At 44.8% G+C, this 22,725-nt stretch overlaps 1 protein-coding gene across 1 annotated transcript; it reads left to right on the top strand.

Moving 5' to 3' along the window:
* Positions 1-1,553: 1,553 nt before the first annotated feature.
* On the top strand, positions 1,554-21,438 carry LOC8034057 (coiled-coil domain-containing protein 97). The gene is made up of 5 exons (XM_002407520.5): positions 1,554-2,011; positions 10,939-11,223; positions 18,084-18,202; positions 19,097-19,217; positions 21,269-21,438. Exons 1-5 carry the CDS (start codon positions 1,749-1,751, stop codon positions 21,375-21,377), a joined length of 897 nt encoding a protein of 298 aa, XP_002407564.3. The 5' UTR covers positions 1,554-1,748; the 3' UTR covers positions 21,378-21,438.
* The last annotated feature ends 1,287 nt before the right edge of the window (positions 21,439-22,725 follow it).

Genomic DNA, 22,725 nt, shown 5'->3' with positions numbered 1-22,725 from the left:
GCGACGTAAGCGACCGAAAGCGTCGCTGTGGTCGGCCTTCCACGATTGGCCCAAAAGCTGACTATGACGTCGGAAAGGGTATACCATCGACGGAAATAAGAGTAATGAAGGAACTTTAATTTCGACGGTGTTGGCAGTGTTGCTTTGAGAGCGCAATGATTTCAGGCTTCCACCATGCTATTTACAAACACCATCGAACTTGTTGTTCGCAAGGTAATGACGTCACAAGGGAGAACCATAGGAGGGCGCCACCAAAACATCTCGCCGCTAATAGACTCGTCTATTTGGCCCGCATGCAGTCTCGAGAGAGCTGTTTCAAATGTCAGTGCACATGTCATCAGTGTGGGCAGAGCAACGACGCAGCAATCGCGACGCGAGAGCCGACTGCGCTTCGATTTGGCCGACCGCGCTCGCTCTGCTGAAGCATGAGCGCGGTAAAGTGAAAAATCGGAGTTTGCTAAAACGTCGTTCGACATTTTAAATGCCACTTTTTTTTCTTTTTTTTTTTTCGGGGGGGGGGGGGGGGGGGGGGGGAGTGGGATATACGTTAGTTAGAGGCACGTGCGAATAAGCACAGACCGAGATGGTGGAATTCTCGAGTAATCGTATGAGGCCACAGTTCGCAGTAAGTATTCAATTATTTGAATAAACAAAACAAATTGTGCTTTTTGATGCGTTCAGCAGTTCCAATAAACACAACATAAAAAAACAACATTTGAGTTAGACTCTTTCCCAACTCGAGAAAAAAATGTAGTAAAATGTTATTGGACCTTATGGGCCACCGGTGTGTTCTGTAAACCGCTTTGCCTTGTGATCCAAAGCAGCCTGATATTTGACTAGCACGAAGCTGCTACACTCGACAACTTTTCTTGGCATTTCCGGGGAGAGGAGGAGAGCCGACACACAGCTTTATTCAACGCTCAAAATGGGAGAGGGAACGCGAAGTTGCAACTAGCCGAAACAGCTGCACGACCCAGAACTGCCAAAACTCCGTGGCCGATATGTATGCAGCAAAGACATCTACACATCCCTACGCGCGCCACACCTCCAAAACTTTCCCACAGCGTCGATTCTTGATCGGTATCCAAGCGTGCAAATGCACAGAGACGCACCAAGAAAGCTTTGATAACGCCGCGAGTCCGGCGAGACTTGCGCAACTTGCGTTTGACGAGTTATTATGCCTTTTTCTTGCGGTGCGGCTCTTTCGTAAAAATTTCCACGTGTTTTCAAAAGCAATTATCACCGTTTGCACGCGGTTAAAAAAACACATATTCTGCGAATGATGGTGAATGACCAGAAAACGTTTCCTCAAGCAGGCTGCCGCCCAGCTTCTGCAGCGCTACAAACTTCAGCTACGTCGGCTTTCTGTATCGCAGGATGGCTCTCTGGTGGCCGCATTTGCGGAGCGGGTTGATTGTATCAACAAACCAAAGTTTAGTTTAATAAAATGTTATAACAAAGTGATACAATGTATATTTGTTTTCTAATACTTAAAGTTAATAAAAAATGATAAAATGAAGGTGGCGTGCCACAGGCACAACAGGCCTCAAGAAAGGATCAATATCATCGGTATCATCGCAACACCAAAACAACATGGCGGCTTACAACGTTCGTAGGCCGTTCATAACAGTACGTTGTGGTAGCTTTTCTTTTTAAAGTTAGATTTGACAACATACCTAAATTTTAATTCACCACGTTGATGACGTGGTGAGCAAAACCGAAACACTCCTCAAGCGTCCCAGGCAAAGATGGCCGAGCTCGAGACCGATGAAGATCCCGAATCCCCGAGCGCGATGCACGTAGACGATTCTGCCGCAGAAGCCGAGTCGGAGGCCGCTCCGATGGACAGGGACGAACAGAGGAGACAAATCCTGGACACCGTGGCGGCGTCCGACGGCTTTTTCAAGCACCAGCAGCGCAACGAACCCGACTTGACGTACGAGGAGAAGCGGAAGATCGCAGAGGAGATCCTCGACAGCAACACTGCACTCTTCCTCCAGCGTTTCTCGAGGTCTGTCGCTTGCCTGTCGTCTACGTGTTCCTCTTCTCTGTCCCGGTCCTTTTTCTGCGCAACTGTAACCATGTTCAGTCTATAGCAACTCGCCCAACTGTCTACATTATTCGAAGTAGAGCAGTCGTTGAAAGCACATACAGGCTGTCTACCAACCGGGGAATTTCAAAGCAGCTTGAAAAGTCTGAGAATTTTTAAGCAAGTAATCATTAATCAGAAAAAAAGACTGATGTGGGCAGCGCAGTGGCACACAATGAGCCAAGAGGGTATGGCGTGCGGTGACATGGGTGATGTTTGCTCGAGGCATCACCAGTTGCAGCCGTTGCAGTCACCGCCGGATTAAAGGGGTAAGAACCCGAAGAGCTGCTGCAAGTCCATCCTCTGTATTTTCTCCTTTTGTGATGGTCAAATAATTTAATCTAAATATTCAGGGAAAACCTGGGAAAAATGGGGGAATGTCAGAGAAGCAATTTGTTAGACACCGTGATGTCGACCGGAGCTCTTGTTTTGCTCTGGCATCAGACACAAGCCAAGAATATATAGCTGGGTGTTGTAGGCAGTCGCCTCGGGGCAGAGAGAAAGAGCCTAAATATAAAGCAAAAAAAATGAATGTAAACTGTACAAGGGAAAGGGAAAAAATTCCCCACCCCACCACTACCATCCCCCGAACAGTTCTCACGTCTGCGAGATTTTTAGGAGTTAAAAAGCATAAAAAGCATAGGAATATGCCAAGCATAGCTAATGCCTGGTGCACACGTTTGCGTCCCCACAGCAACCACAGCAACGGGAACACCAGCACAACTGTGACTCACGACTAGGGATGTTGCAAACTTTTGTCGAACCCTTCAAACTTCACCTAAAGAAGCGCAAAAATACAAGGACGAGGAAGTAAACAGACAAGAGGACCTTGTCTGCTTACGCTCGCGTTGTAGTTGAACGCTCTTGTCTGTTTACTTCCTCGTCCTTGTATTTTTGCGCTTCCTTAGGTGATCATGAACCAACTGGCCCAAATTGGTACCTTCAAACTTTTTGCTAAGTTCAATGAAGTTAGACTTATGGACAGTACTTCATTTTATATTTTATAAAATGATTACCAATGTTAACACCACATAAAAGCAAAAATAGGTGCTTTTAATGCTTTCTTTAGTTGGTAATGTGAACAAGTAATGCTAATACACCCAACAAATATTACACTTGTCCCCCTCCAGGTGGAGTTTGCTTTTAAATTTTAGCGCATGCGCACAAAACTTGAACTTGGTCGAACTTGAACCTTGGCAAGTTCACGACATCCCTACTCACATGGGCGTACCAACTGGGGGGGGGGGGGGGGGGGGAGCAAGGGGGGCGCTTGCTCCCCCAGGTCTCAAAGTGGGGGGGCAAGGCATTGTTTTGCCCCCCCTTCCTGAAACAGCCGCCACTGGGCAGGGCAAACACTGGCCGGCGGCACCCAAGGAATACCTAGGGCATTGCCCCCCGACCCGCGGGGGCATATTTTTAACGCACAGGCGATACAAACCCTAGCAAAGGCGCTCACGCCGGATTGGCTGGTTTGTGGAGATAGGCGCTGCCGCCATCAACATAGGCAGCGGTTACAATGTGAGTTTCCGAGGCGGTAGCGTAACTTAGTGGTAAGGTGACTGCCTCCTACGTATCAGATCTGGGTTCTATCCATGGCGTGGGTTTACTTCTTTTATGTCCTTTCCTCGAACATTTTGTTTTGTTGAGGCCTTTGGCAATTTTTACGACATTTCTTTTTTACGATTAACATTAAAAAAAAAAAATAATTGAATGTTGTTGACGAAACATCGCTAAACTAAATCGTATGGGACTCTATTTACGGAGGTGCATGGGGGACAGTGGGGCTTGGGTTACCGGCTAGACACCGCAAAGCGGCGTGTACGGGGGGTGGGGGGCTGGGTAAGGGGGGCTAAGTGGGTTAATAGTTTTGTAATTAGCAGCCGCACAATGTCGCCGCGAAGCGGCGTGAACGCAGGCGCGGGGGTAAGTCAACGCGCTTCGAGCGATACACGAGCCGTCTGAATCCGAAATTCAAGTTCCCGCGCGTTGCCGAACAGCCAATCCGGCGTGAGCGTATTTGCTAAGGGGTCTATAGCCTGCGCCGTAGAAGGAGTCAGTTACCAAAGCGCCCAATGCGCATACACAATTGACCCTTTCCTCCCCCGCCTCTTTTTCAATGCCTACAGACACACACACGCGCCATAAAAGTTAGTGATGGACCGAATCTGCCGAACTTCAGATTCGGCAAAGTTCCACACATGCCGAAATTTCAAAGAAAAGTTTGGCAAAGATTTGGCGAAAATTTGGCAAATGTCTGCGGGTTACCATCGCTCGGTTACCATCGCACAGTTAGAAGAACCAGCGGTTATGACGAGGTGTGGTGTAGGCGAGACGGTAACTGTGCGTTTGTGAGCTTTTGCGACTGTGGTTCTCTTCAATATTTTCTGCCTCATGAACAGAAGATCGACCAGTAATTTACGCAGTCCACTGCACAAGCAACAAATGTTGCGGTGCATTCTGGATAACGTGATTTTCATTTGACCTTTCCATTGATGCAACGGGGTAGTTGAAACATTGACTGACAACTGACAATGACGCTCAGTGTGCGTAGCCCACTGCCGTCAAACCGGGCAGCGTCATGAGGGCTTGCCAGAATGTATGGGATGCAGCTGGCATCCTCGTTGTAATGCGATATATATTTTCTTCCTTCTTTTCTTTCCTTTTTACATACTTTCTGTAGTGTGTATATTCTGTACATTTATTTGTCTGTTTTGTTTTTGGTGGCGGGCTGACAGCAGACTTGTGCAAGCTTCTAAAAAAAGTAATTAAGTTACTGAGTATTAGCCTCAAAAGTAATTTGAGTAGAGTAGAAATTACTCAAATGGAAAGTAGTTAAGTAAATTACTAATTACCATAAAAAAAGTAGCGAATTACTTTTGGAGTTACTTTTATTTTTTCTATGCTAACAAGTAAGTACTTACATAGGTTTTGATGCGTTAGCGAAATTGTGCTAGTCGAATATAAAGTGGCTTGTGTTTTCACAGAAATGCTTTAATAGCTGGTTCTGCTTCTGCATGCCTAATTGTTGTGTACTTTTTTTGGTCAAGGATGTACTGCGGATGTATCATTTCACCTTTGAGGTTTAGCACTGCCTGAGCTTGATTTTACAGACAGTGTTTGATTGCTTACAGTGTTGCGTAAAGTATGTGTAAAAACTGCTTGGAAGTACACAGTAAATGGGACGTTATGTACTTCATGTGAAGTACACCGGGTGCAATGTACTTGAAGTGAAGTACTATAAGTACAATTTACTTCCAAAGTAAAGTAGAAGTACTTTTAGAGCGCAGCTCTTAGGCGCCTGTTTCCGGCTTGAGCGGCGTCGGCGTAACCGCGCAGTGCATTATGGGTGAATTTCCCCGCTAAATCTAGCAGAAAAATTTCCCCGCTAAATCTAGCAGAAAGAATTTCCCCACTAAATCTAGCAGAAAAATTTCCCCACTAGATTTAGTTGAAAAATGTCCCCACTAAATCTAGCGGAAAAATTTTCCCGCTAGATTTAGCGGAAAAATGTCCCCACCATACCTCGGCACACCTCACTCATGAGGGCCCTCACTCACCCTCATCTTCACAGGTGAGGTGAGGGTGAGTGAGTTTCTGAACCAAGAAAATTCATGAGTGTGGGGGTGAGTGAGGGCCATGAGGGCTGTGAGGGCGGTGAGGGCCGTGAGGGCCATGAGGGCCATGAGGGCGGTAAGGGATATGAGGGCCATGAGTGCGTGAGGAGTGTGAGGGCAGTGAGTGGCGTGAGGGCCATGAGCGCGTGAGTGGTGTGAGGGCGGTGAGTGGCGTGAGGGGTGTGAGGGGCCATGAGTGCGTGAGGGCAGTGAGTGGCATGAGAGGCGTGAGGGCCGTGAGGGCGGTGAGTGCATGAGGTGTGTGAGGGCCATGAGTGCGTGAGGGCGGTGAGTGCGTGAGGCCCCCTTCAGATTGAGCATCTTTTTTAGCAATTTTGGTGTTAATGACGGATTGTTCTCTAGCTTTCCCTAGATCGACACGAATTGCTGAGATCGAGTCCGGCTCGAAATAAGCAAGCAACTCGGAGCGATTTGAATATGTTTGAAGCGGCTGCATCCAATCAGGGACGCAAAATTTTCACGTGATACCTCGTGCCGGTGATGATGACACCGAAAGACTTGGTTCTGGTTTGAAATCGATCGTTTTTTGGAAATAAACTGTTTCAGAAAAGTGCATTAGTATTCTTTCCGCTAAATCTAGCGGAAAAAATCCCTTGCTAAATCTAGCAAAAAAATTTCCCCGCTAAATCTAGCAGAAAGAATTTCCCCACTAAATCTAGCGAAAAAATTTCCCCGCTAAATCTAGCGGAAAAGTTCCCTTGCTAAATCTAGCAAAAAAATTTCCCCGCTAAATCTAGCAGAAAGAATTTTCCCACTAAATCTAGCGAAAAAATTTCCCCGCTAAATCTAGCGGAAAAATTCCCTTGCTAAATTTAGCGAAAAAATTTCCCCGCTAAATCTAGCAGAAAGAATTTCCCCACTAAATCTAGCGAAAATATTTCCCCGCTAAATCTAGCGGAAAAATTCCCTTGCTAAGTCTAGCGAAAAAATTTCCCCGCTAAATCTAGCAGAAAGAATTTCCCCACTAAATCTAGCGAAAAAATTTCCCCACTAAATCTAGTGGAAAAATTCCCTTGGTAAATCTAGCGAAAAAATTTCCCCGCTAAATCTGGCAGAAAGAATTCCCCCACTAAATCTAGCGGAAAAATTTCCCCACTAAATCTAGTGGAAACATTTCCCGCTAGATTTAGCGGAAAAATTTCCCCGCTAAATCTAGCAGAAAAATTTCCCTGCTAGATATAGCAAAAAAATTTCATTGCTAAATCTAGCGGAAAAATTTCCCCACTAAACCTAGCGGAAAAATTTCCCCGCTAGATTTAGCGGAAAAATTTCCCCGCTAAATCTAGCGGAAAAATTCCCTTGCTAAATCTAGCAGAAAAATGTCTGGGGGGTCACGTGATTTGGGAGGTCACGTGACCCCCTCACAGGTCACGTGACCCCCCAAGATCACGTGACACCCCCCCCCCCCCCTTCCCGAGAACACGTGACCCTCAGTACCCTTCCCTCCTCCTTCTCAAGAGCTGCACTCTAATTCGGCGTTACAGAGAGTTGTAAACGGCTTTCATTTTTTTTAACACACTCTTTCAGAAAGCCCTTTCATTCCCAATACAGCATTTTTTTTTCTTTTTAATTGGCCGGAATGCACTGTTTTAGGGGAAATCGGAGGTGCATCACTTTTTGTATTGGGAAAGGGCGGCAAAGTCGGAGGTGCATCAGTTTCTTGTTTTATTTTTGGAAATGGTGGCGACTAATACACCTTAGAGTAATTGCTTTATTCTCGCTGACGAACTATTTAACATAATCAACTTATAAGGAACTTATTTGTATCGGTCTTATAGCCGCCCTTACTTCACTCAGAAATGGCCAGATGACGTCTCGAAAGACAGCACAAGCTATACAGGAGCACCAGACGAACTTCAGAGTGGGTGCTGCACTTTGTTACCTCCTTTGAGTGAGGATGTAGTGTGTATACCTCCTGTAGTGGGCAAAAATTCCTACATTGGGGAGAAGCAAAAACAAGCTCTTTCCTCAAATGGGTCGAGTCTTCTTAAGCTTCGGGATACAAAGAAACGCCAGTCTTCGGCGCTAATCCCACAGTTACTCGGCCTCTCTTGCATCGTGTCTGTTCGCTCCCCGCGCCTCGTAGCACTGTTGTTGCAGTGGGGGGCTCGTTAAAATTTTCGGGGGTTTTAATTTATCCAAATCACTTCCTTCCTCCCCCCACCCTTTTCTACGTCACATGCTTCCCCCTCTGCCAATATCAGCTGATCTTCCAACATCTTATTTCTGTTGATAGGCAAAACAACCACTAAAATTCGAAATTAATTTGTAATTTGAGTAGAGGTCGTTCCACAAAGTAGTTAAAGTAAACTACTAATTACCAAATTAGAAATGTAATTGAAAGTTACTAAACTACCCAGAAAAGTAGTTAAACTACAGTAACTTCAGTAAGGTAGTTGAACTACGTACAAGTTTGGCTAGCAGGAGCTCTGCGTAAGGGTTTTCATCTATCTGCCTAGCCCCGCACACCACCACATGGGCCCCTTCCAGTATGTGCAAAGGAAATTATTATTATTATTATTATAACAATCCTGTTTTCGGCTGACGAGTAGTTTGTACCAAAATAGAATAATATTGCTTTTTAGTTCGCATTATTTCGCGATTTTCATGTATCTGCGTAAAACTAAACACAGAACTATCATGCTCGATGTTGCACATCCGACATTCCTAACTCTCCCCAACTTCCTAAACGTCCGTGTGTGTCCTAACTCCAGAAACCGGAATGTTGAAGGTTAAAAACGGCACGTTGTGAATATGGAATGCACACTTTCATGCAAAGCTGACGTCAAGTGACTCAAATCGAAAAACATGCATATTTATAATATTGTTATCTCTTCTGGTGAAGACTCAGCAACCATTGCATTTGTTTTTGCGCACAAAACGGTGACTCCCAGAGAAAGTAAAAACACAGTGATTGCCTTTATTTTAACAATGTAAACACACTTGCAAGCGTGCGCTGATGAAGCCTCAAAATCAAAACTCTTGTAGCGTGATTCGTGACTGCGCCGGCTACTACCCAACCTCGTTGTCACGCCACTTTCTGCAAGAAAAGCGACATTGATACAATTATCTTGTAGAATATCACCTTATTTAGTCATAACTGTGCCAATAGGCACTACATGTAGTATTTAAGTTAAGAAAAAAAAAAAAACCTTTTTTCGTGAGAAAAAATTAAATATCACTGTTAAGTCTGGTAACAGTGGATTTTTGCCGAATCATTACCGAATCATTAGAAAAGCTCGGCAAAAGTTCGACCCATCCCTTGTAAAAATAAATTTTGATTCCACAAAAGTTCGGCCCATCCCTAGTAAAAATATGCGACCGGGGAGGGGGGTCTGGTTTGCCCCCCCACTCAAGAACAAATCGGTATGCCAGTGCCCACTCACGACTGTTTCACGAAGCTACTTGCATCACTTGCCACATTGTGTACGGCAAACAATTGTCCCAGTGAGTTTGTCATTTCGATCATTCCGAACGCAACTAATGCAAGTGTCTGAGCCAGGCTTAAAGCTCTTACGAGCAACATTAGTGTGTTCTGCACTACGCTGTTGATCGGCACATGCCTGGTATCATTCATGGTTAAGAAAACTGGTTAAAGTAGCCTACATAAAAAGGGCAGCAAATAGACTGATGCTGAGGCATGCATCCTTAGGAGGAATAGCAGGTGAAAAAGGAAGGCAATGTAGGCAGACAAATGCACCCTTGCACAGCTTAAACGAAACCATTCGAGCATATGGCTGCACATGTGGTACTGTCTACTCGCTGTGTTAACTTGGTGCAAGGCTGCCCATGCGTTCTTAAGGGTAATGGTGCATTTTTTAAATTGTTTGTTTTTGTCAAGTTTTTCATATTAGGAAGATTATTTTAGAAGCCACGCTGTCTCTGTTCACAAGTAGCATATGCAAGCCGACACGCAACTGAAATGGTGTCACTGATATGAAGTCGATGAGCAAATACACGCAATACAAAACAAATGGCGCTCGTGTATGGGAAATTCAAGTCTCGTGCCTTCATCCTCGGTCAAGTAAAAAGAACGGAGTCTACCCCATGACTTCTTTGAACAAGAATTTCCAAAGAAATGGAACTGCTGTCAAGAGTGAAAACAATGAATCACCAAATGTTGATAGCCACTGCTCCACGCAAATGCCGATTGCAGTCACATACTTCTGCAACTTCCTCTAATTTGTGCAAGCACACAGAGTGCTCAAAACATTAATTTGGTTCTCGAAAGGTTTTTGTTTCTTTTGGTGCAGCGGCACTCTTCCCGGTTGCCAACCTCATTGAGACAGAACTGCGAATTCTATTTTATAAATGGTGGTGCAAACTGGAGATGTATTTCTGAGGTGCAGTTGGAACACTTTTTATATTTGGGCTTGGGCCCAGCCTCTCGTCAAAAAGGGAATGCCTTTTGTTCATCCAAATTCACACCTAAAAGTGCTTCCACATTTTATTCTTCCCTCTTAGACGCATTGTTTTCTGGCAACATCTTTGATTGACTCGGACAAATCAATTAGGTCAAACTTTATAGAATCTGGCAGGATCCTGGCATCTCGGATGGCAAGCCCCTCCAGGTAGAAATCACCTGCGGAGCTAGTGTTGCCCACAGTGTAAAATATATAGATGTGGACGCCGCGCGCGTCGCAGCTGCCAGGTAAACTCTCCTCAATTCGGTTCCATGCGATGCCACAAGAAGACTCTTCGATAAGTGACTAGTGGTAGCCTGTGGTGGTTTCCTGTGGGAAAGATGCTTGTATTTAAAGTTGCTTTTTGGGTGTTCCGCATCATGTGAAACTTGGCACTTGTGCTACGTGGCTTGCTTAGCCACAACTTCGTCATTGACCCTTGTTTCGTGCCTTGATGGCGGCAAGAACAGTCTTACGATCGCGTTGAAGTGGTGAGGACTCTGGCCCAGTGCTCAAGCCAGCGTCCGTCGAGGTCAGGGTAGACGTGCTGAGCAGAGAGTGCGTCTCTTAAGATGTGCCACCGCTACGATTGCCAAGTTCTTTGTTGGCTTAATTTGCGACGTTTGTGCGCAAGGGGGCCACAACAATGAGGCACTCTTTGTTTTTGCTTGTTCCTTTTTCCTATCGTTTGCGTCGTCTGGCGGACGGAAACGCTGGCGGCACGGGCTGTCCGCTTGCGTCGCAGCTTTTGCCGTGCCGTCTGTCCTCGCCTAGAGAGCATCTTGCACCATGGTGTCGCCTAACCTTGCAGGTACCTGTACCGCGAGGACGCCTCTTACTTCGAGCCGTTGAGGAGGACCAACTACGAAGTGGATTTCTACCTGCGGGAGCTGGAGAAAAAGCGGCAGAGGGGCCTGAGTGTGCAGACCAAGAACCGGCGCTACGAGGCGCTGCAGCGGCTCCAGTCGGAGGGAGACTACTTCAGCGACAAGGAAGTGCGCCGGAGGAACCCGCTTCTCTTCGAGCAGATGGTGGGGCGCTACATGACGGAGAAGGAAAAGGAAGACCTGGACAAGATGGACTACTCGACCCTCACGTAAGCATGTGTGGGCGGTTTCCACACTGACAGCTATAGGCTGTACATCTGAAACAACTCGTGCAGAGGAGTACAGGGGTACTGAAACATGTTTCTTTTTCAAGGAACCCCTGATTGACTTGAACAGCAGCCAGGGAACCCCTAATAGTGTCAGCGTCGATGCAAATAAGGCAATGCAGAAGCCTACAACGTAAATAATAATGCATGCACTATGGAGTGTATGGAACATGGTGGTACATCCAAGGCAGTGTTGGGTAAAGTACATCTAAAAAGTAGTTGGAAGTAAAGTACAAAGTAACAGAGGTTGTATACTTCAAGTGAGGTAGTAAGTACACAAGGCACAATGTAGTACTATAAGTACAATGTACTTTCAAAGTAAAGTACAAGCACTTTTTGCGCAATCTTTCTTGATACCCTTCCATTCCCTTATACACTGTAAAGTGGCCACAGAGTAGTAGTAGTTTTACTCACTTACGAACTATTTAACGCAATCAACTTACGAGGCACTTTTTTATTGACAGAGCATTATTTTTTGATACAAAATCAACAAGATTAAATATAGAGAATGTACTTAGAAGTCGGGAGTTGAAAAGTACCAGAAAAAAATGAGACATTTACATATCTCTGTAATGCGAAACTAGAGCGCCGCTCTTGCGTACGAGCAGGGGAGGGTATGCCCCTTCTCCTCCTCTGTGCCCTCCCCTCCTCCTCTTTCTCTCTTTCTCATCCTTTCCTCCTCCTCTCCTCCTGCCACTAAATTTCTTCATGGGTGATGTGACACGAAGTCGTGATGTTATTTTCCTTGCTAAATTTAGCGGGGAAACTGAATTGGTGTTAAGGCCACATAACAATTTCCCCGCTAAATTTAGCGGAGAAGGATTTCCGCTAAATTTAGAGGAAACATTTTCCCACTAAATTTAGCAAGAAAATTTCCTTACTAAATTTAGCGGGAAAATTTCTCCGCTATCTTTAGCGGGGAAACGTCCCATAATGCAACGCCGCTCCACCCGGAAACAGCAATGCCGCTCCACCCGGAAACAGGCGCCTAAGAGTTACTCTCTAGAATACTTTAGTAAAGTACAAGTACATACTCAGAGAATGTACTTCAAGGAAAGTACAAGTTTTCTAAACCTACTTGAAGCAGTACCTTAAGTAATTCCCAACACTGATCGCAGGTTAGTTCAGATCTGCTAGAATGGTGCCTAAGCTGGAAAAAAAACCTCTTCACTTAGGGGCAGGTGCTGTCTAGGAAAGCTTGTGTAACCCATGGGGGTACACTGGGGAATCCCTGGGTTTCCCAGAGTACCCTCTTGGTTCCTCCCAAATTTCCTCGACCCAATCACCAAAAATATTCGAAAACAAAAAAAAGCAAACAAAACATTCAGGAGCAGAACAGGGGCAGTTCATAATCACTAACAGTCCTGTGCGCCGTAAGAAGCGTGTACAAAGTCCACATATTTTTACCATTCGGGAAGTGAGGGAAAGGAGAAAGTCCTATTTCTGTTTGTCGTGTTTTCTTTCTCGTCTCAATGCCATCTACTTTAGCGACCGTTATTCTTTGGATGACCCAAAAACTCGTTTTCCATCGGTAACACTGTTTGTAACAAGGTTTTCTCAGTCAAGCAAGTTGATACCGACGAAATTTTGGAGGCAATAAAAAAAGCCAAAGCGTCCGTGGGTGCGGATTTAATACCTAGGTAGTTTTATTGTAAGAAGCTGTGCCGATTTATTTGACCCTTCACTAAATCATGTATTTAATCTTCCGCTTAGAAAATGTGTCTTCCCAAGTATATGCAAAAGCTATGTCGTACCAATACACGAAGCTGGTGATGCGTCTTGAGGTAGAGAATTACCGCCCTGTACACTTATTGTGTTCTTTCTCAAAATTTTATGAAATACGGATTTATAATTGCATTTCTTTTTTCTTCTCTCGAGAACTGAGCACCGTTCAGAATGGATCTGAAAGAGGTTAGGTTAGGTTAGGTTAGTGTGCGAGGGCAAGTCAATATTGTTTATTTTGATTCATCGAAGGCTTTTGATAAGCTAAACCACAAATAGCTTCTACGCAAGCTTTTTTTGTATGATGCGTCATTGCTGCTTTTTATTGTGGTTCAGTAGTTATCTGAATGGTAGTCAGAAAAATGTGTGTGTCTTGAACAATTTATCAGAGGTTTTTGTACCAACTTTGGGTCAAACCTGAGAACACTTGTTTTTCTCATATTTATTAGTGATATTGAATCGTATGTAAGGAATGCACAGTTTCTCTTATTTGAAGACAACATCAAGCTGTATTTAAGAATTCAGTCGGCGAATGACTGTGTTCTTTTACAAGATGACGTTTCACGCATTTCAGGGTCGTGTTCTGGTAACTTATCAGTGGTCAATCCAGGCAAAACAAAAATTTTGATAATATGTAGAAAATGCGAGAGCATTTCTTATTCACGTCTACTTGGCAATACTTCTATTGAATGCATTCAGCAAATATGTGACCTAGGTGTTTATTTTGACAGTTAGTACCTTTCTTTTTCATACCACGTCACCCAAATTGTTACCTCTGCTTCTTGAATGCTGGGAATCACATCATGCCTGATGCATTACTTTTGGAATCTTATGTGCATCATTTGCTTGTTTTGTTCTTTATTCTGTGTTAGGCTCAAGTTTTGTAGAGCTGTATGAAATTCACTGACGAAAACTGATGTAGCAAGGACAGAAAAAGTTCAGAGAGGCTTAATTCACATTGTTTATGACAAATATTTTGAGAGATTTTTTTAATTATTTTTACATGACTTGTCATAAAGAAGAATTGCCTCTGAGGTCTTTACCCCTGTCAAACGGGCTAATTTTGTGCTTCTCAGCTCACCAAATGTCATTTCAACTAGGGATGTCGCGACCCTGCCCAGGTTCGAGTTGGATCAAGTTTGACTTTTTTAAACTTTCAACATGATGTTCAACAAAGGTTTGGCTGAAGTTTGACTCTTGTGCACATGTGCAAAAAAGAAAGAAGGTCAACTGACTCCACCTGGCGGAAAAAAAGTGCAAGATTTGTTGAGTGTATTGGCACCGCTGGTTCACATTACTAACTAATGAAAGCATTGAAAGTGCATATTTTTGCTTTATTATGATGTAAATGTTGGTAACCATTTTAGAAAACATAAAATGAACTACTTTCTAAATTATTGGTTTTTCAAAATTTAAAATATTCACATAAAAGCCGGGCAACGCTGTCCACAAGTCAAATTTCTGCGAACTTTAGTGAAAGCTTGTGGGATTTCCCTTGCTGCTACCCGTCTCGGAGAATGACACAGCACGCCGGTTCAACAACACGTAAACATTTAATGAGCGCTATCGCCTGCGCCGCGATCCCAACAGCCCCCGCGCATCCGCTGCGACGGCCTATTATCAGCGGCGGAGCGCCGCTCGCGTGGCCAGTTGCCCTTGGCCCCCTCGTGGTCAAGATGACCACTTATGATTGTCGGAGGGGCAGCCTGGGCCAACCGCTTGGAATCGCCAGGTTGCCCACGAGCTCTATGGTTCCGCAAACCAGTCAAACCTTGAGGTTCGACATCCAAAGTCAAGGTTTGACAAAAGTTTGCTGCATTCCTAATTTCAAGTGTTTCCGTGTCACACGGGATAAATTAGTTTCACTTTGAAATGATGACAATAACGATAGGTAAAGTACTATTAGACACCTTAAATGTTAAGGGTATAAATGTCCCAGCAATGTTTACTCTTTTTAATAAAGACACCTTACAGGACAACATTATCTTAATTGACAATATTTATGCCAATTGGATGATTCTGATCGACCATCACAAGCCAAAAAAAAAAAAGAAAAAGAAGATGAAGAAGAAGAAGCAAACTCACATGAAGCCGAGTGTGTTCTCCAGGCAGAAGCTGTGTGGCACACTACACAAATGGCTCTAAAGGCGTCAGTTGAAGCACACTAAATTACCCCATCTGACCGGGGTATTATATTTGCACAAAGTGGTTCACGGTCTTGTAGATAGCAATCCGTCGTCATTGAAATTCCATTTGCCGGCTCTTGTCTTAGATGTTTGTGTATATTTTACCCATCCTTTCAAGCAAAATTCTCACCATTAGTAAAAATGCAGAATTGTTTGAATGTCAACGTATCTTCATATTTCCTTGCGTTTAAAAGGGAGCTTGAATTGCATCTTTTCAGCTATTAACCTGAACCGCATTTCTCAACGATTATTAACCCGGGCTGTGTTTTGTTTTCTAATTTATGTGCCACCATATCCTGACCGGCTGGTTGTTTTGGAAATATCAAACAAATAATGCATTATTGTTATTATTATTATTATTATTTTATGTAACTGTTTGCAGCACAGTTTAACCAAAGAGAAAACCCCTGGTTGTGTTCCTTGAGATTAAGGTGCCTGGAACGCATCTCATGGTGAATTCGGGTGGTCGCCTCTCTCCACTGACCTCGATTCAGCAAAGTGCCCCCTCCTCGCCGCCAGAGCTACTCGGGATCCTTTTCAGCCGATCACAACTACTGGCTTCAGAGCGCTCCGAGATTCTCAGACCAGTCACGGAATTAAAATTTCTGACATTGGTAATGCATTAAAAACGACACGATCTTACAGCTTACGGTGGACGATTGAGCAAAATTTACGCTCGCAACATGATGAAATAACGGTTGTGACGTAAATTGTTTTACGCATTGGCATGTAAAAGAAAGAAGACAGCAGTATGCGAATTGATTTTTTGCAGAAAGGAACGAAAGCCAAGGCTTGGAAACAGTTGTCAACTCATCGCGTTTTCGACAGTGAACGCGCTGCGATAGCGGTCATGCGTACGACAGAGCAGGCAAATATAAAATAGTTAATAAACCACATTTTTCTCACGGCGAAATATTGTGCAAGCATTGCAATGTGACACAAATCACAGTGCGTTATATTCGGCTCTCCCTTTATTTTACAACACAAACCTTTGAACACACTTTTATCAAACCTCTAAAATTTCTTGAACGACCACAAAACCCGGTAAAACAGTGGCGAGCTCTGCGAGCTGTTTCGTCGTAGGTTAGGCTTAGCGGTTTCACTGCCGTGAGATGAACGATCTCGTGAACGCACTGGGAATACTTCACTCGTCGGCTTCTCCTGTTATGGTCGCAAACGAATGTTGTCCCGTCCGTTGTAATCCTCGCACCGTCGAATGCACAAGCACTTTGTAGAACCACGTATCAATCGCCATCATGCCGTACCCCGCACACCACCACAGACCACTGCTGGCCATCGTCAACAAAACTACGTGATCACCGTCCAACTACCACGTGACGCCTGCGCCGCTCCGAACTCAGACGGCTACAGACGCAGTGCCAGGGAGTGCTCCGAGAGGGAGAGGCGCCCTCGGACTGAACCACCCGATCAGGCCACAGCACTCTTTCAACCACCCGATTTCGCACGCTCTGGAAAGAGTGCTTGAGAGCGCGCAGAAAGAACCGTGCGAATTCGCCGTCAGCCTGGTATGTTTAGCGTCCTATTCCACCCGTACATCAAAGGGGGTCCCAAAGTGGCAACAAATGACGTCACGGAAGCCGGTGTGCCCCGTTGTTGGACGTTGTGGTCCTGGCGGTTCAGCTAGAAGTCCCGGCAGAAAGCATGAGCAAATGCGTGTGTCGTCTTCACGGAGCCCCAACTCCTGGCCGTTGGATCTTCCGTGGACCGTGAATCTAGAGAGCAACCTGCAGCAGAGCAGGCGTCTGCCACATACAACCCTGCCACTCTACCACTGCCAGGGTCGCGACCGGCGACAACACGTCACTTCCATGATGTCATCGGGCGAAAATCGAGGGGCCATTGTTTTAGATGCGATGAACACACCGTTTTTGTTTTCCTCCTGCAGCCCCATATTTTTGTGTTTTCTTCAGATTGACATTTTTAATGGGTTCGTGTTGTGTTCTAAACAACTTACAAAGTATGTGTCCCCGCGACACACGCGAGAGCGAACTTTAGTTGAAGCCCGAGCTTGGCCCGCGTGTATGTACTATGCGTTGCTTACAATAAATCAGACCACACACGGTACATTATTTTAGAGACAATACAAAGTTTCGAGCACTGAGCTGGCCCTTTTGTTTTCCTGTTTTAAAGGATTGTTGGGGCTCAGCTGCACCCAGACCAGCTCAAACTAGCACGCTTACAGTTTTCTCCAATCTGCTGCAACTTGTGGTCACAAAACCTGAAATAGCGACCTTCGACTGCTTGAAAATGCAGACAGAAAACTAAGGCGGCACAAAAAGGTGGTACAAAATAGTGGCGGTGGACTTGCACTCATTCTTTGTCGCATTATCGGTGGAATCGAGGACGGGTTCAGAGATAGCAAGGTCAGCCAAGCTTTTCCTAGCCTCTTCGAACTGTCTCTTACTTGCAACTCGGGCGACACAATTCTTTTTTTTTTTTTTATCTTGCCATGCTTTATTAGTGTCGGAAAATTAGATGGGAAATAGAGGTGGACTATCTTTCATGGCTGTGTTATCTGCCGTGATGTTATGGTACACTCTGCAACACTTAGCGCAAACCAGTCGTTGCTGGTGTTCTGTTTTTCTCTCAGTATTCAAGGACTGTCATCAAAACTACTATTGTGGTGGAGAGCGTTCGGTTGGGGCACTAAACACAGTGGTAGGTTTTTATGCCTGCCCTTTAGAAATAAACACAACAAAGCACCGAAGTCGTCTTTGCGCTCACAGTGTCCCGTAGTGTGCATTGTTCCGAGTCTTGCAGTTTCCGAACGAAGGGTGTTCACAAGTGTTGGTTTCCGGATCCATTGTTGCTTTCCTGACGGTGTCCCTCGTGAGTTCTCCTGTATCACCGGTTCCCGTCCATCCCACTGCGCAGGTTCTCTGGCCTGCTGATGCACCACATCGACCGGAACGAACTGAGCAGCCGCAGGAGACAGCAACAGGACGTCGAGGAGGCCACCTTCGAGGAGAACGACTCGGACTCCGAAGACGAAGGTACGTCGGGTCGCGTCCTCTTTGTTGCCAAAACTGTTCGAAGATTACGCGTGGCCTCCGACACCGTGCCAGGTGGCAAAGCAAAGCTAAGGAACCCAAGTAACTGTGGTTGATGGGCACAAGCCACATGTAAAAAGTATCGTAGAAAAATAGGACAATGCTTACGACTTTCAAAACAATGCCCAACTTAATGTTCGCACCTTGTTAAGTGGCTGACTCCTTTGCTCGTAAAAATGTCAAGCATGTGCTGGAGGCCGGGTGTCTGAACTACACACCCTGCCGTTTTCATTCTGTCAGTGACTAAGCTCTTAACCAGTGTTGTAGTCATTATCGAAAAAAAAAGTAACAAGGTATGTTACTCGTTACCGGCAAACAAAAGGAATGCATTACCGTCACCGCCAAAAATGTAAGGTATGTTACTTTTTTATCACTTTTTATTTATGAATCGAGACGTTTTACTGATTTTGACGTTGCAAGCCTTGGGAAGATGTAACGAGGAACGTAGCCATGTTGTCCGTTACTCGAAATAAGAAACGTAAGGTTATTCGTTACTGTTTTGAAAATGGAATGACTATGCTACTATGTCACCGAGAAAAGTGGCGCATTACCGGTAATGCCGTTGTCCCCAACACTGCTCTTAACACAAGATGTGACTGTCTTGCAAACTGCGATAGACGTTTCACCTTGCAAACGAGAAAAGCTTTGTGACCAGAAAGTTCGAAGCCTCCCGTGGATAACTGACTGAGAATGAGCCTATGTGCACTTTAAGGCTCACTTGTCTTTCAAACACTGCTTTCACTCTCTTTTATTTCTGTTCCTCGGCGGTCAGAGGTATTCGAAGGTTTGTTGTAGGCCCAGTCATTTGTCATAGTAGCCACCGGCTTTCTCTTCCAGAGTGTGACGAGCCCGACGCACCCGTTGTCTCTGCAACGGAGAAAGCCATGCTGAGAAGCGAGTTCATGAACACAATGTACGAGTCATTCCTTTCTGGCAAGGACCATGACTACGACTACGAGTGAGTAGGCCCTAACTCCCCGTGTCCAAGTACCCTGAATATTCATGTACGGGGTGGCTTTTTTAGGCTTTACACATCGTTTTACGGACTGTATTAAAAAAAGGAGTTGCAAAAGCTACACTAATGCAATATGATATAAAGTGTAAATAAAGTTTGAACTGTTTTTTTTTATTAGCTTTTTTTTCTTACTGATAGTCAGTTTTTAGCATCCATACGAAGCAAATTGCCGAACTACGCAGATTTCTCTTAAATAGATGAACACCGGAGAACATTTGCTCTCGTAAAAAAAGCAAACTCGTCTTTTTTTTTACGAGGATCAGACCGTGGTGCCCCAAGTGGCTAACTTTAGAACTACACAGATGGGGACAACAAATAACAATGACTCAGCGCCTGGCTGACTTAACCGAACGCCACGTGAGCGTTCGCCAGGAGCTCATGTTCTCCGGTTGCCTGAGGGGGCTGAGGGGCTCTTTTGTTACCACTCCGGCCTGCATGAACATGCAGCATGCACAGTGCCCAGCTCAGCACGAAAGCCGAAGTGGGTCAAGCTTGCATTCTCTGACGACTGCTTTCGGGAGAGATCCGGCACTAACAACAAACGTCACTGTTTATTATTAGCATTTTTACATTAGAATGTGAACATGCCCACAAGGCCTGTGGGCATGTCCACAGGACTTGTGTTGGGTGAACACAGAGGTGTGGGACGACAAACGGGCCAGAGCGTCTCCTATAGTTCAATTTCCTTGCCAATACTTAGTGTCACCAGTTGCATGCAGTGCAGGCGAAGGCAACGCCAGGCGAAGAAAGAAAGGGCGAGCACTAGGAAGGCGGGATGGGAGAGGAGGACGAGGGAGAAAGGGAGAGCACTAGGAATGTTAGGAGTTTTCTCTCCTCTCCAGCCTTCCTAGTGCTTGCTCTTTCTCCCCTTGCCTGGCTTTGCCTTCGCCTGTACTGCACGCCACTAGTGACACGGACTATAGTACTCTACAGTATTATGTCTGCTGTACACTGTATGACAGACCCTGCTAGTGCAACTAGGTGATCACCGCTTTCCCCCCTTTTTCTCTTAGACTAGAAGAACTGCTATGACTCATATGGGACACTAATCTCAGACCCATTCAAAGTAAAATGCAAAAAATGGCCAATCTCGTGCTTGTGCTAACAGTGTTGCGCAGTGTACAGGAGCAGCCGTAAGGACCAGCAGATCTGGCATGCCTAATAAATTTTGAATCCTAAAACATACACACCTAAAATTTGCCACGCAAACGTCGCTTCGCAAAGTTTTACATCTATTTTTTGTAAAGCTCAACTCAGTGGTGAGGTATTAGAAATAGAGGAAGAACGACAGTCGCACGTTGTAATGTCCCATACCAGACGTTTGTCGCCTGCACACAAATCTGTGAGCTTTTTCTCCCCAAGTGGTCATTGTTTGTATATATTGCTGAAATTACTACTTATTATGATTATCCTGCTTGTCGCCAGCTTCTAAAACGGCATTCTCAGCGTTTTTGTGTTCAACAAGCCACCCGGAAGCAAGCTCGCAAACCGGTGTGCAGACAACTAACAGGCTGGTACGCGGAGCGCAAGATTGTCTGCTGCTTTTCCATGGGTTGTGGTAATGTCAGAATGCCCAGCTCCGATTGAAGGATAGTTGGTAGACTATAAAGCAAGCTGCCTTTAGGTTTACCCGCTATCCTCCAATCAGAGCACGGCATTCTGACGTCACCACAACACCTGCAAAAGAGGCAGAACTCGTGCTACGCATAGGGCATGGGAGATTCACGACCACCGTTTTCGCATAATTTTTAGAAGTTCACAACCTCCAAGTTAAGAAAAAAAAAATAGGTATAACACTTTTTGCAAAACAAAGTTTTGCAAGAAGTTTTATGTTTATTTTTTTCAGGTATGTATGTTTCCTATGTACACACCTGAAATTTCAGGCATGTACATTTGGAATTCAAATTTTTCGGTGCGTGCGAAATCTGCTGGTCTCCATGGACATTTCCCGAACGTCGTCTGAACTGGCGTTTACAGTGTCACTTTCTGGCCAGGTCCGTGGACAACAACGCCGAGTACGATTCCCTCAAGACGAGACAAAACGACGAAGAGGAGAAATACTTTGATGCCGAAGAACCCGAAGTTGTGGATGCCGTTACATAAGCTTTTGGGTTTGCTGCACTTTTTAAGACTTGAGAAGAATAAAAAGGGGTGTATATAGTAATCATACACAATATTCTTACCTGTGTCTTCTGCCAGCTCTAGTAATCACAATGTAACTATTCTCTATCCCACTAGTTGCATGCGGTGATGTCGAAGCCACGGGCCAGAGAGAGAGGAAAGCTGCTTTTGTGGAAACTTTGAGTGACAGGCCAATGAGTGTGACAAACGCAACACCGGAACAAAACCGTTCCGGTTTTCGTTCCGGTTCGGGGAACGAAAACCGGAACGGTTTCGTTCAGCTCTGGAGTAAATAAAGAATAGCAGTTCATACCAATTTGTATTCGCATGTTGATAAAAAAAAAAAAAAGTTTAACATAGCAAAAATGTAAACGTCTTGGAAATAAACAGCGGCTAAGAAACTTGGACAAGAGTAAAGGAACAAACCCGACAGGACGGCACTGAACTAACAACTGTTGTTTATTACACAAAATCGGAAGGAAGAAAACAAGAAGCTTCCTTCCAATTTTGTGTAATAAACAACAGTTGTTACTTCAGCGCCGTCCTGTCATGTTTGTTCCTTTACTCTTGTCCTAGTTTCTTTGCCGCTGGTTATTTCCAAGATGTTTGCCTCAAACCAACTAGCCCAACACGTCACATTGTTATAGCAAAAATGAAAACTATTTTTTATTAAAGTGGTAAATATTAATGGGGTGAAGCTGAAAACCGTTCATGCATTGTGTGGAACAAGAATAATGAGCCCAATTTTGAACACATCATTAGGCCGATAAAATAAATTTTAGTGGAGAGGAAGTTTCCCATGCTGACCGGAGTCGTGGGAACCTTGATGGCTACCTGTGCTAATGCGTGAAGTCCTGGAAGACGTTGCATTCCCTCTCATAAGCGTGGCTTTTTATGACGATTTAGTTGGTTAATGTTGTCCTATAATTCTTGATAAAATATCCACACCTATCCTAAAAGCTGGTAACAATTATTGCAATGTCTCTGATGTGAGTGGGTGCATAAATGATTGTCAAGAACATGGGGAGGGTTTCATGCGCCAAAGCACGTGTGAAAACTCTAAAATATTGTTTGGTTCTTCGGTCATTCAACTGAGCTTGAAAACACAAAAATTAGAAGTAGTATATACAGGGTGCAACCATAGGGACAAGCACATGTAATGTGCCTCGCAAAATCTTCATTCCAAACATACACACACCGGGCACAGAAACATAGTTTCGCAAGAAGTTTTCTGTATTTTTTTAGAGCTCAACTTGGAGCTAGAAATGCATAGTGGCCCTGCATTTTCTATTTCTTTTACTGAGCTGCTCTTCGACAGCACACTGGTTAG

The sequence above is a fragment of the Ixodes scapularis genome, unplaced genomic scaffold, assembly GCF_016920785.2.
Source record: "Ixodes scapularis isolate PalLabHiFi unplaced genomic scaffold, ASM1692078v2 PGA_scaffold10__122_contigs__length_95168666, whole genome shotgun sequence".
Classification (NCBI taxonomy): Eukaryota; Metazoa; Arthropoda; class Arachnida; order Ixodida; family Ixodidae; genus Ixodes; species Ixodes scapularis.
This window is presented reverse-complemented; position numbering and strand designations above follow the sequence as displayed.

Excerpts from the sequence above, each read along its gene's own strand:
- LOC8034057 (XM_002407520.5), top strand. The coding sequence starts at position 1,749 with ATGGCCGAGCTCGAGACCGATGAAGATCCCGAATCCCCGAGCGCGATG. Across the intron at positions 2,012-10,938 it reads TTCCTCCAGCGTTTCTCGAG|GTACCTGTACCGCGAGGACG; the intron begins GTCTGTCGCTTG and ends CTAACCTTGCAG. Across the intron at positions 18,203-19,096 it reads CTCGGACTCCGAAGACGAAG|AGTGTGACGAGCCCGACGCA; the intron begins GTACGTCGGGTC and ends TTTCTCTTCCAG.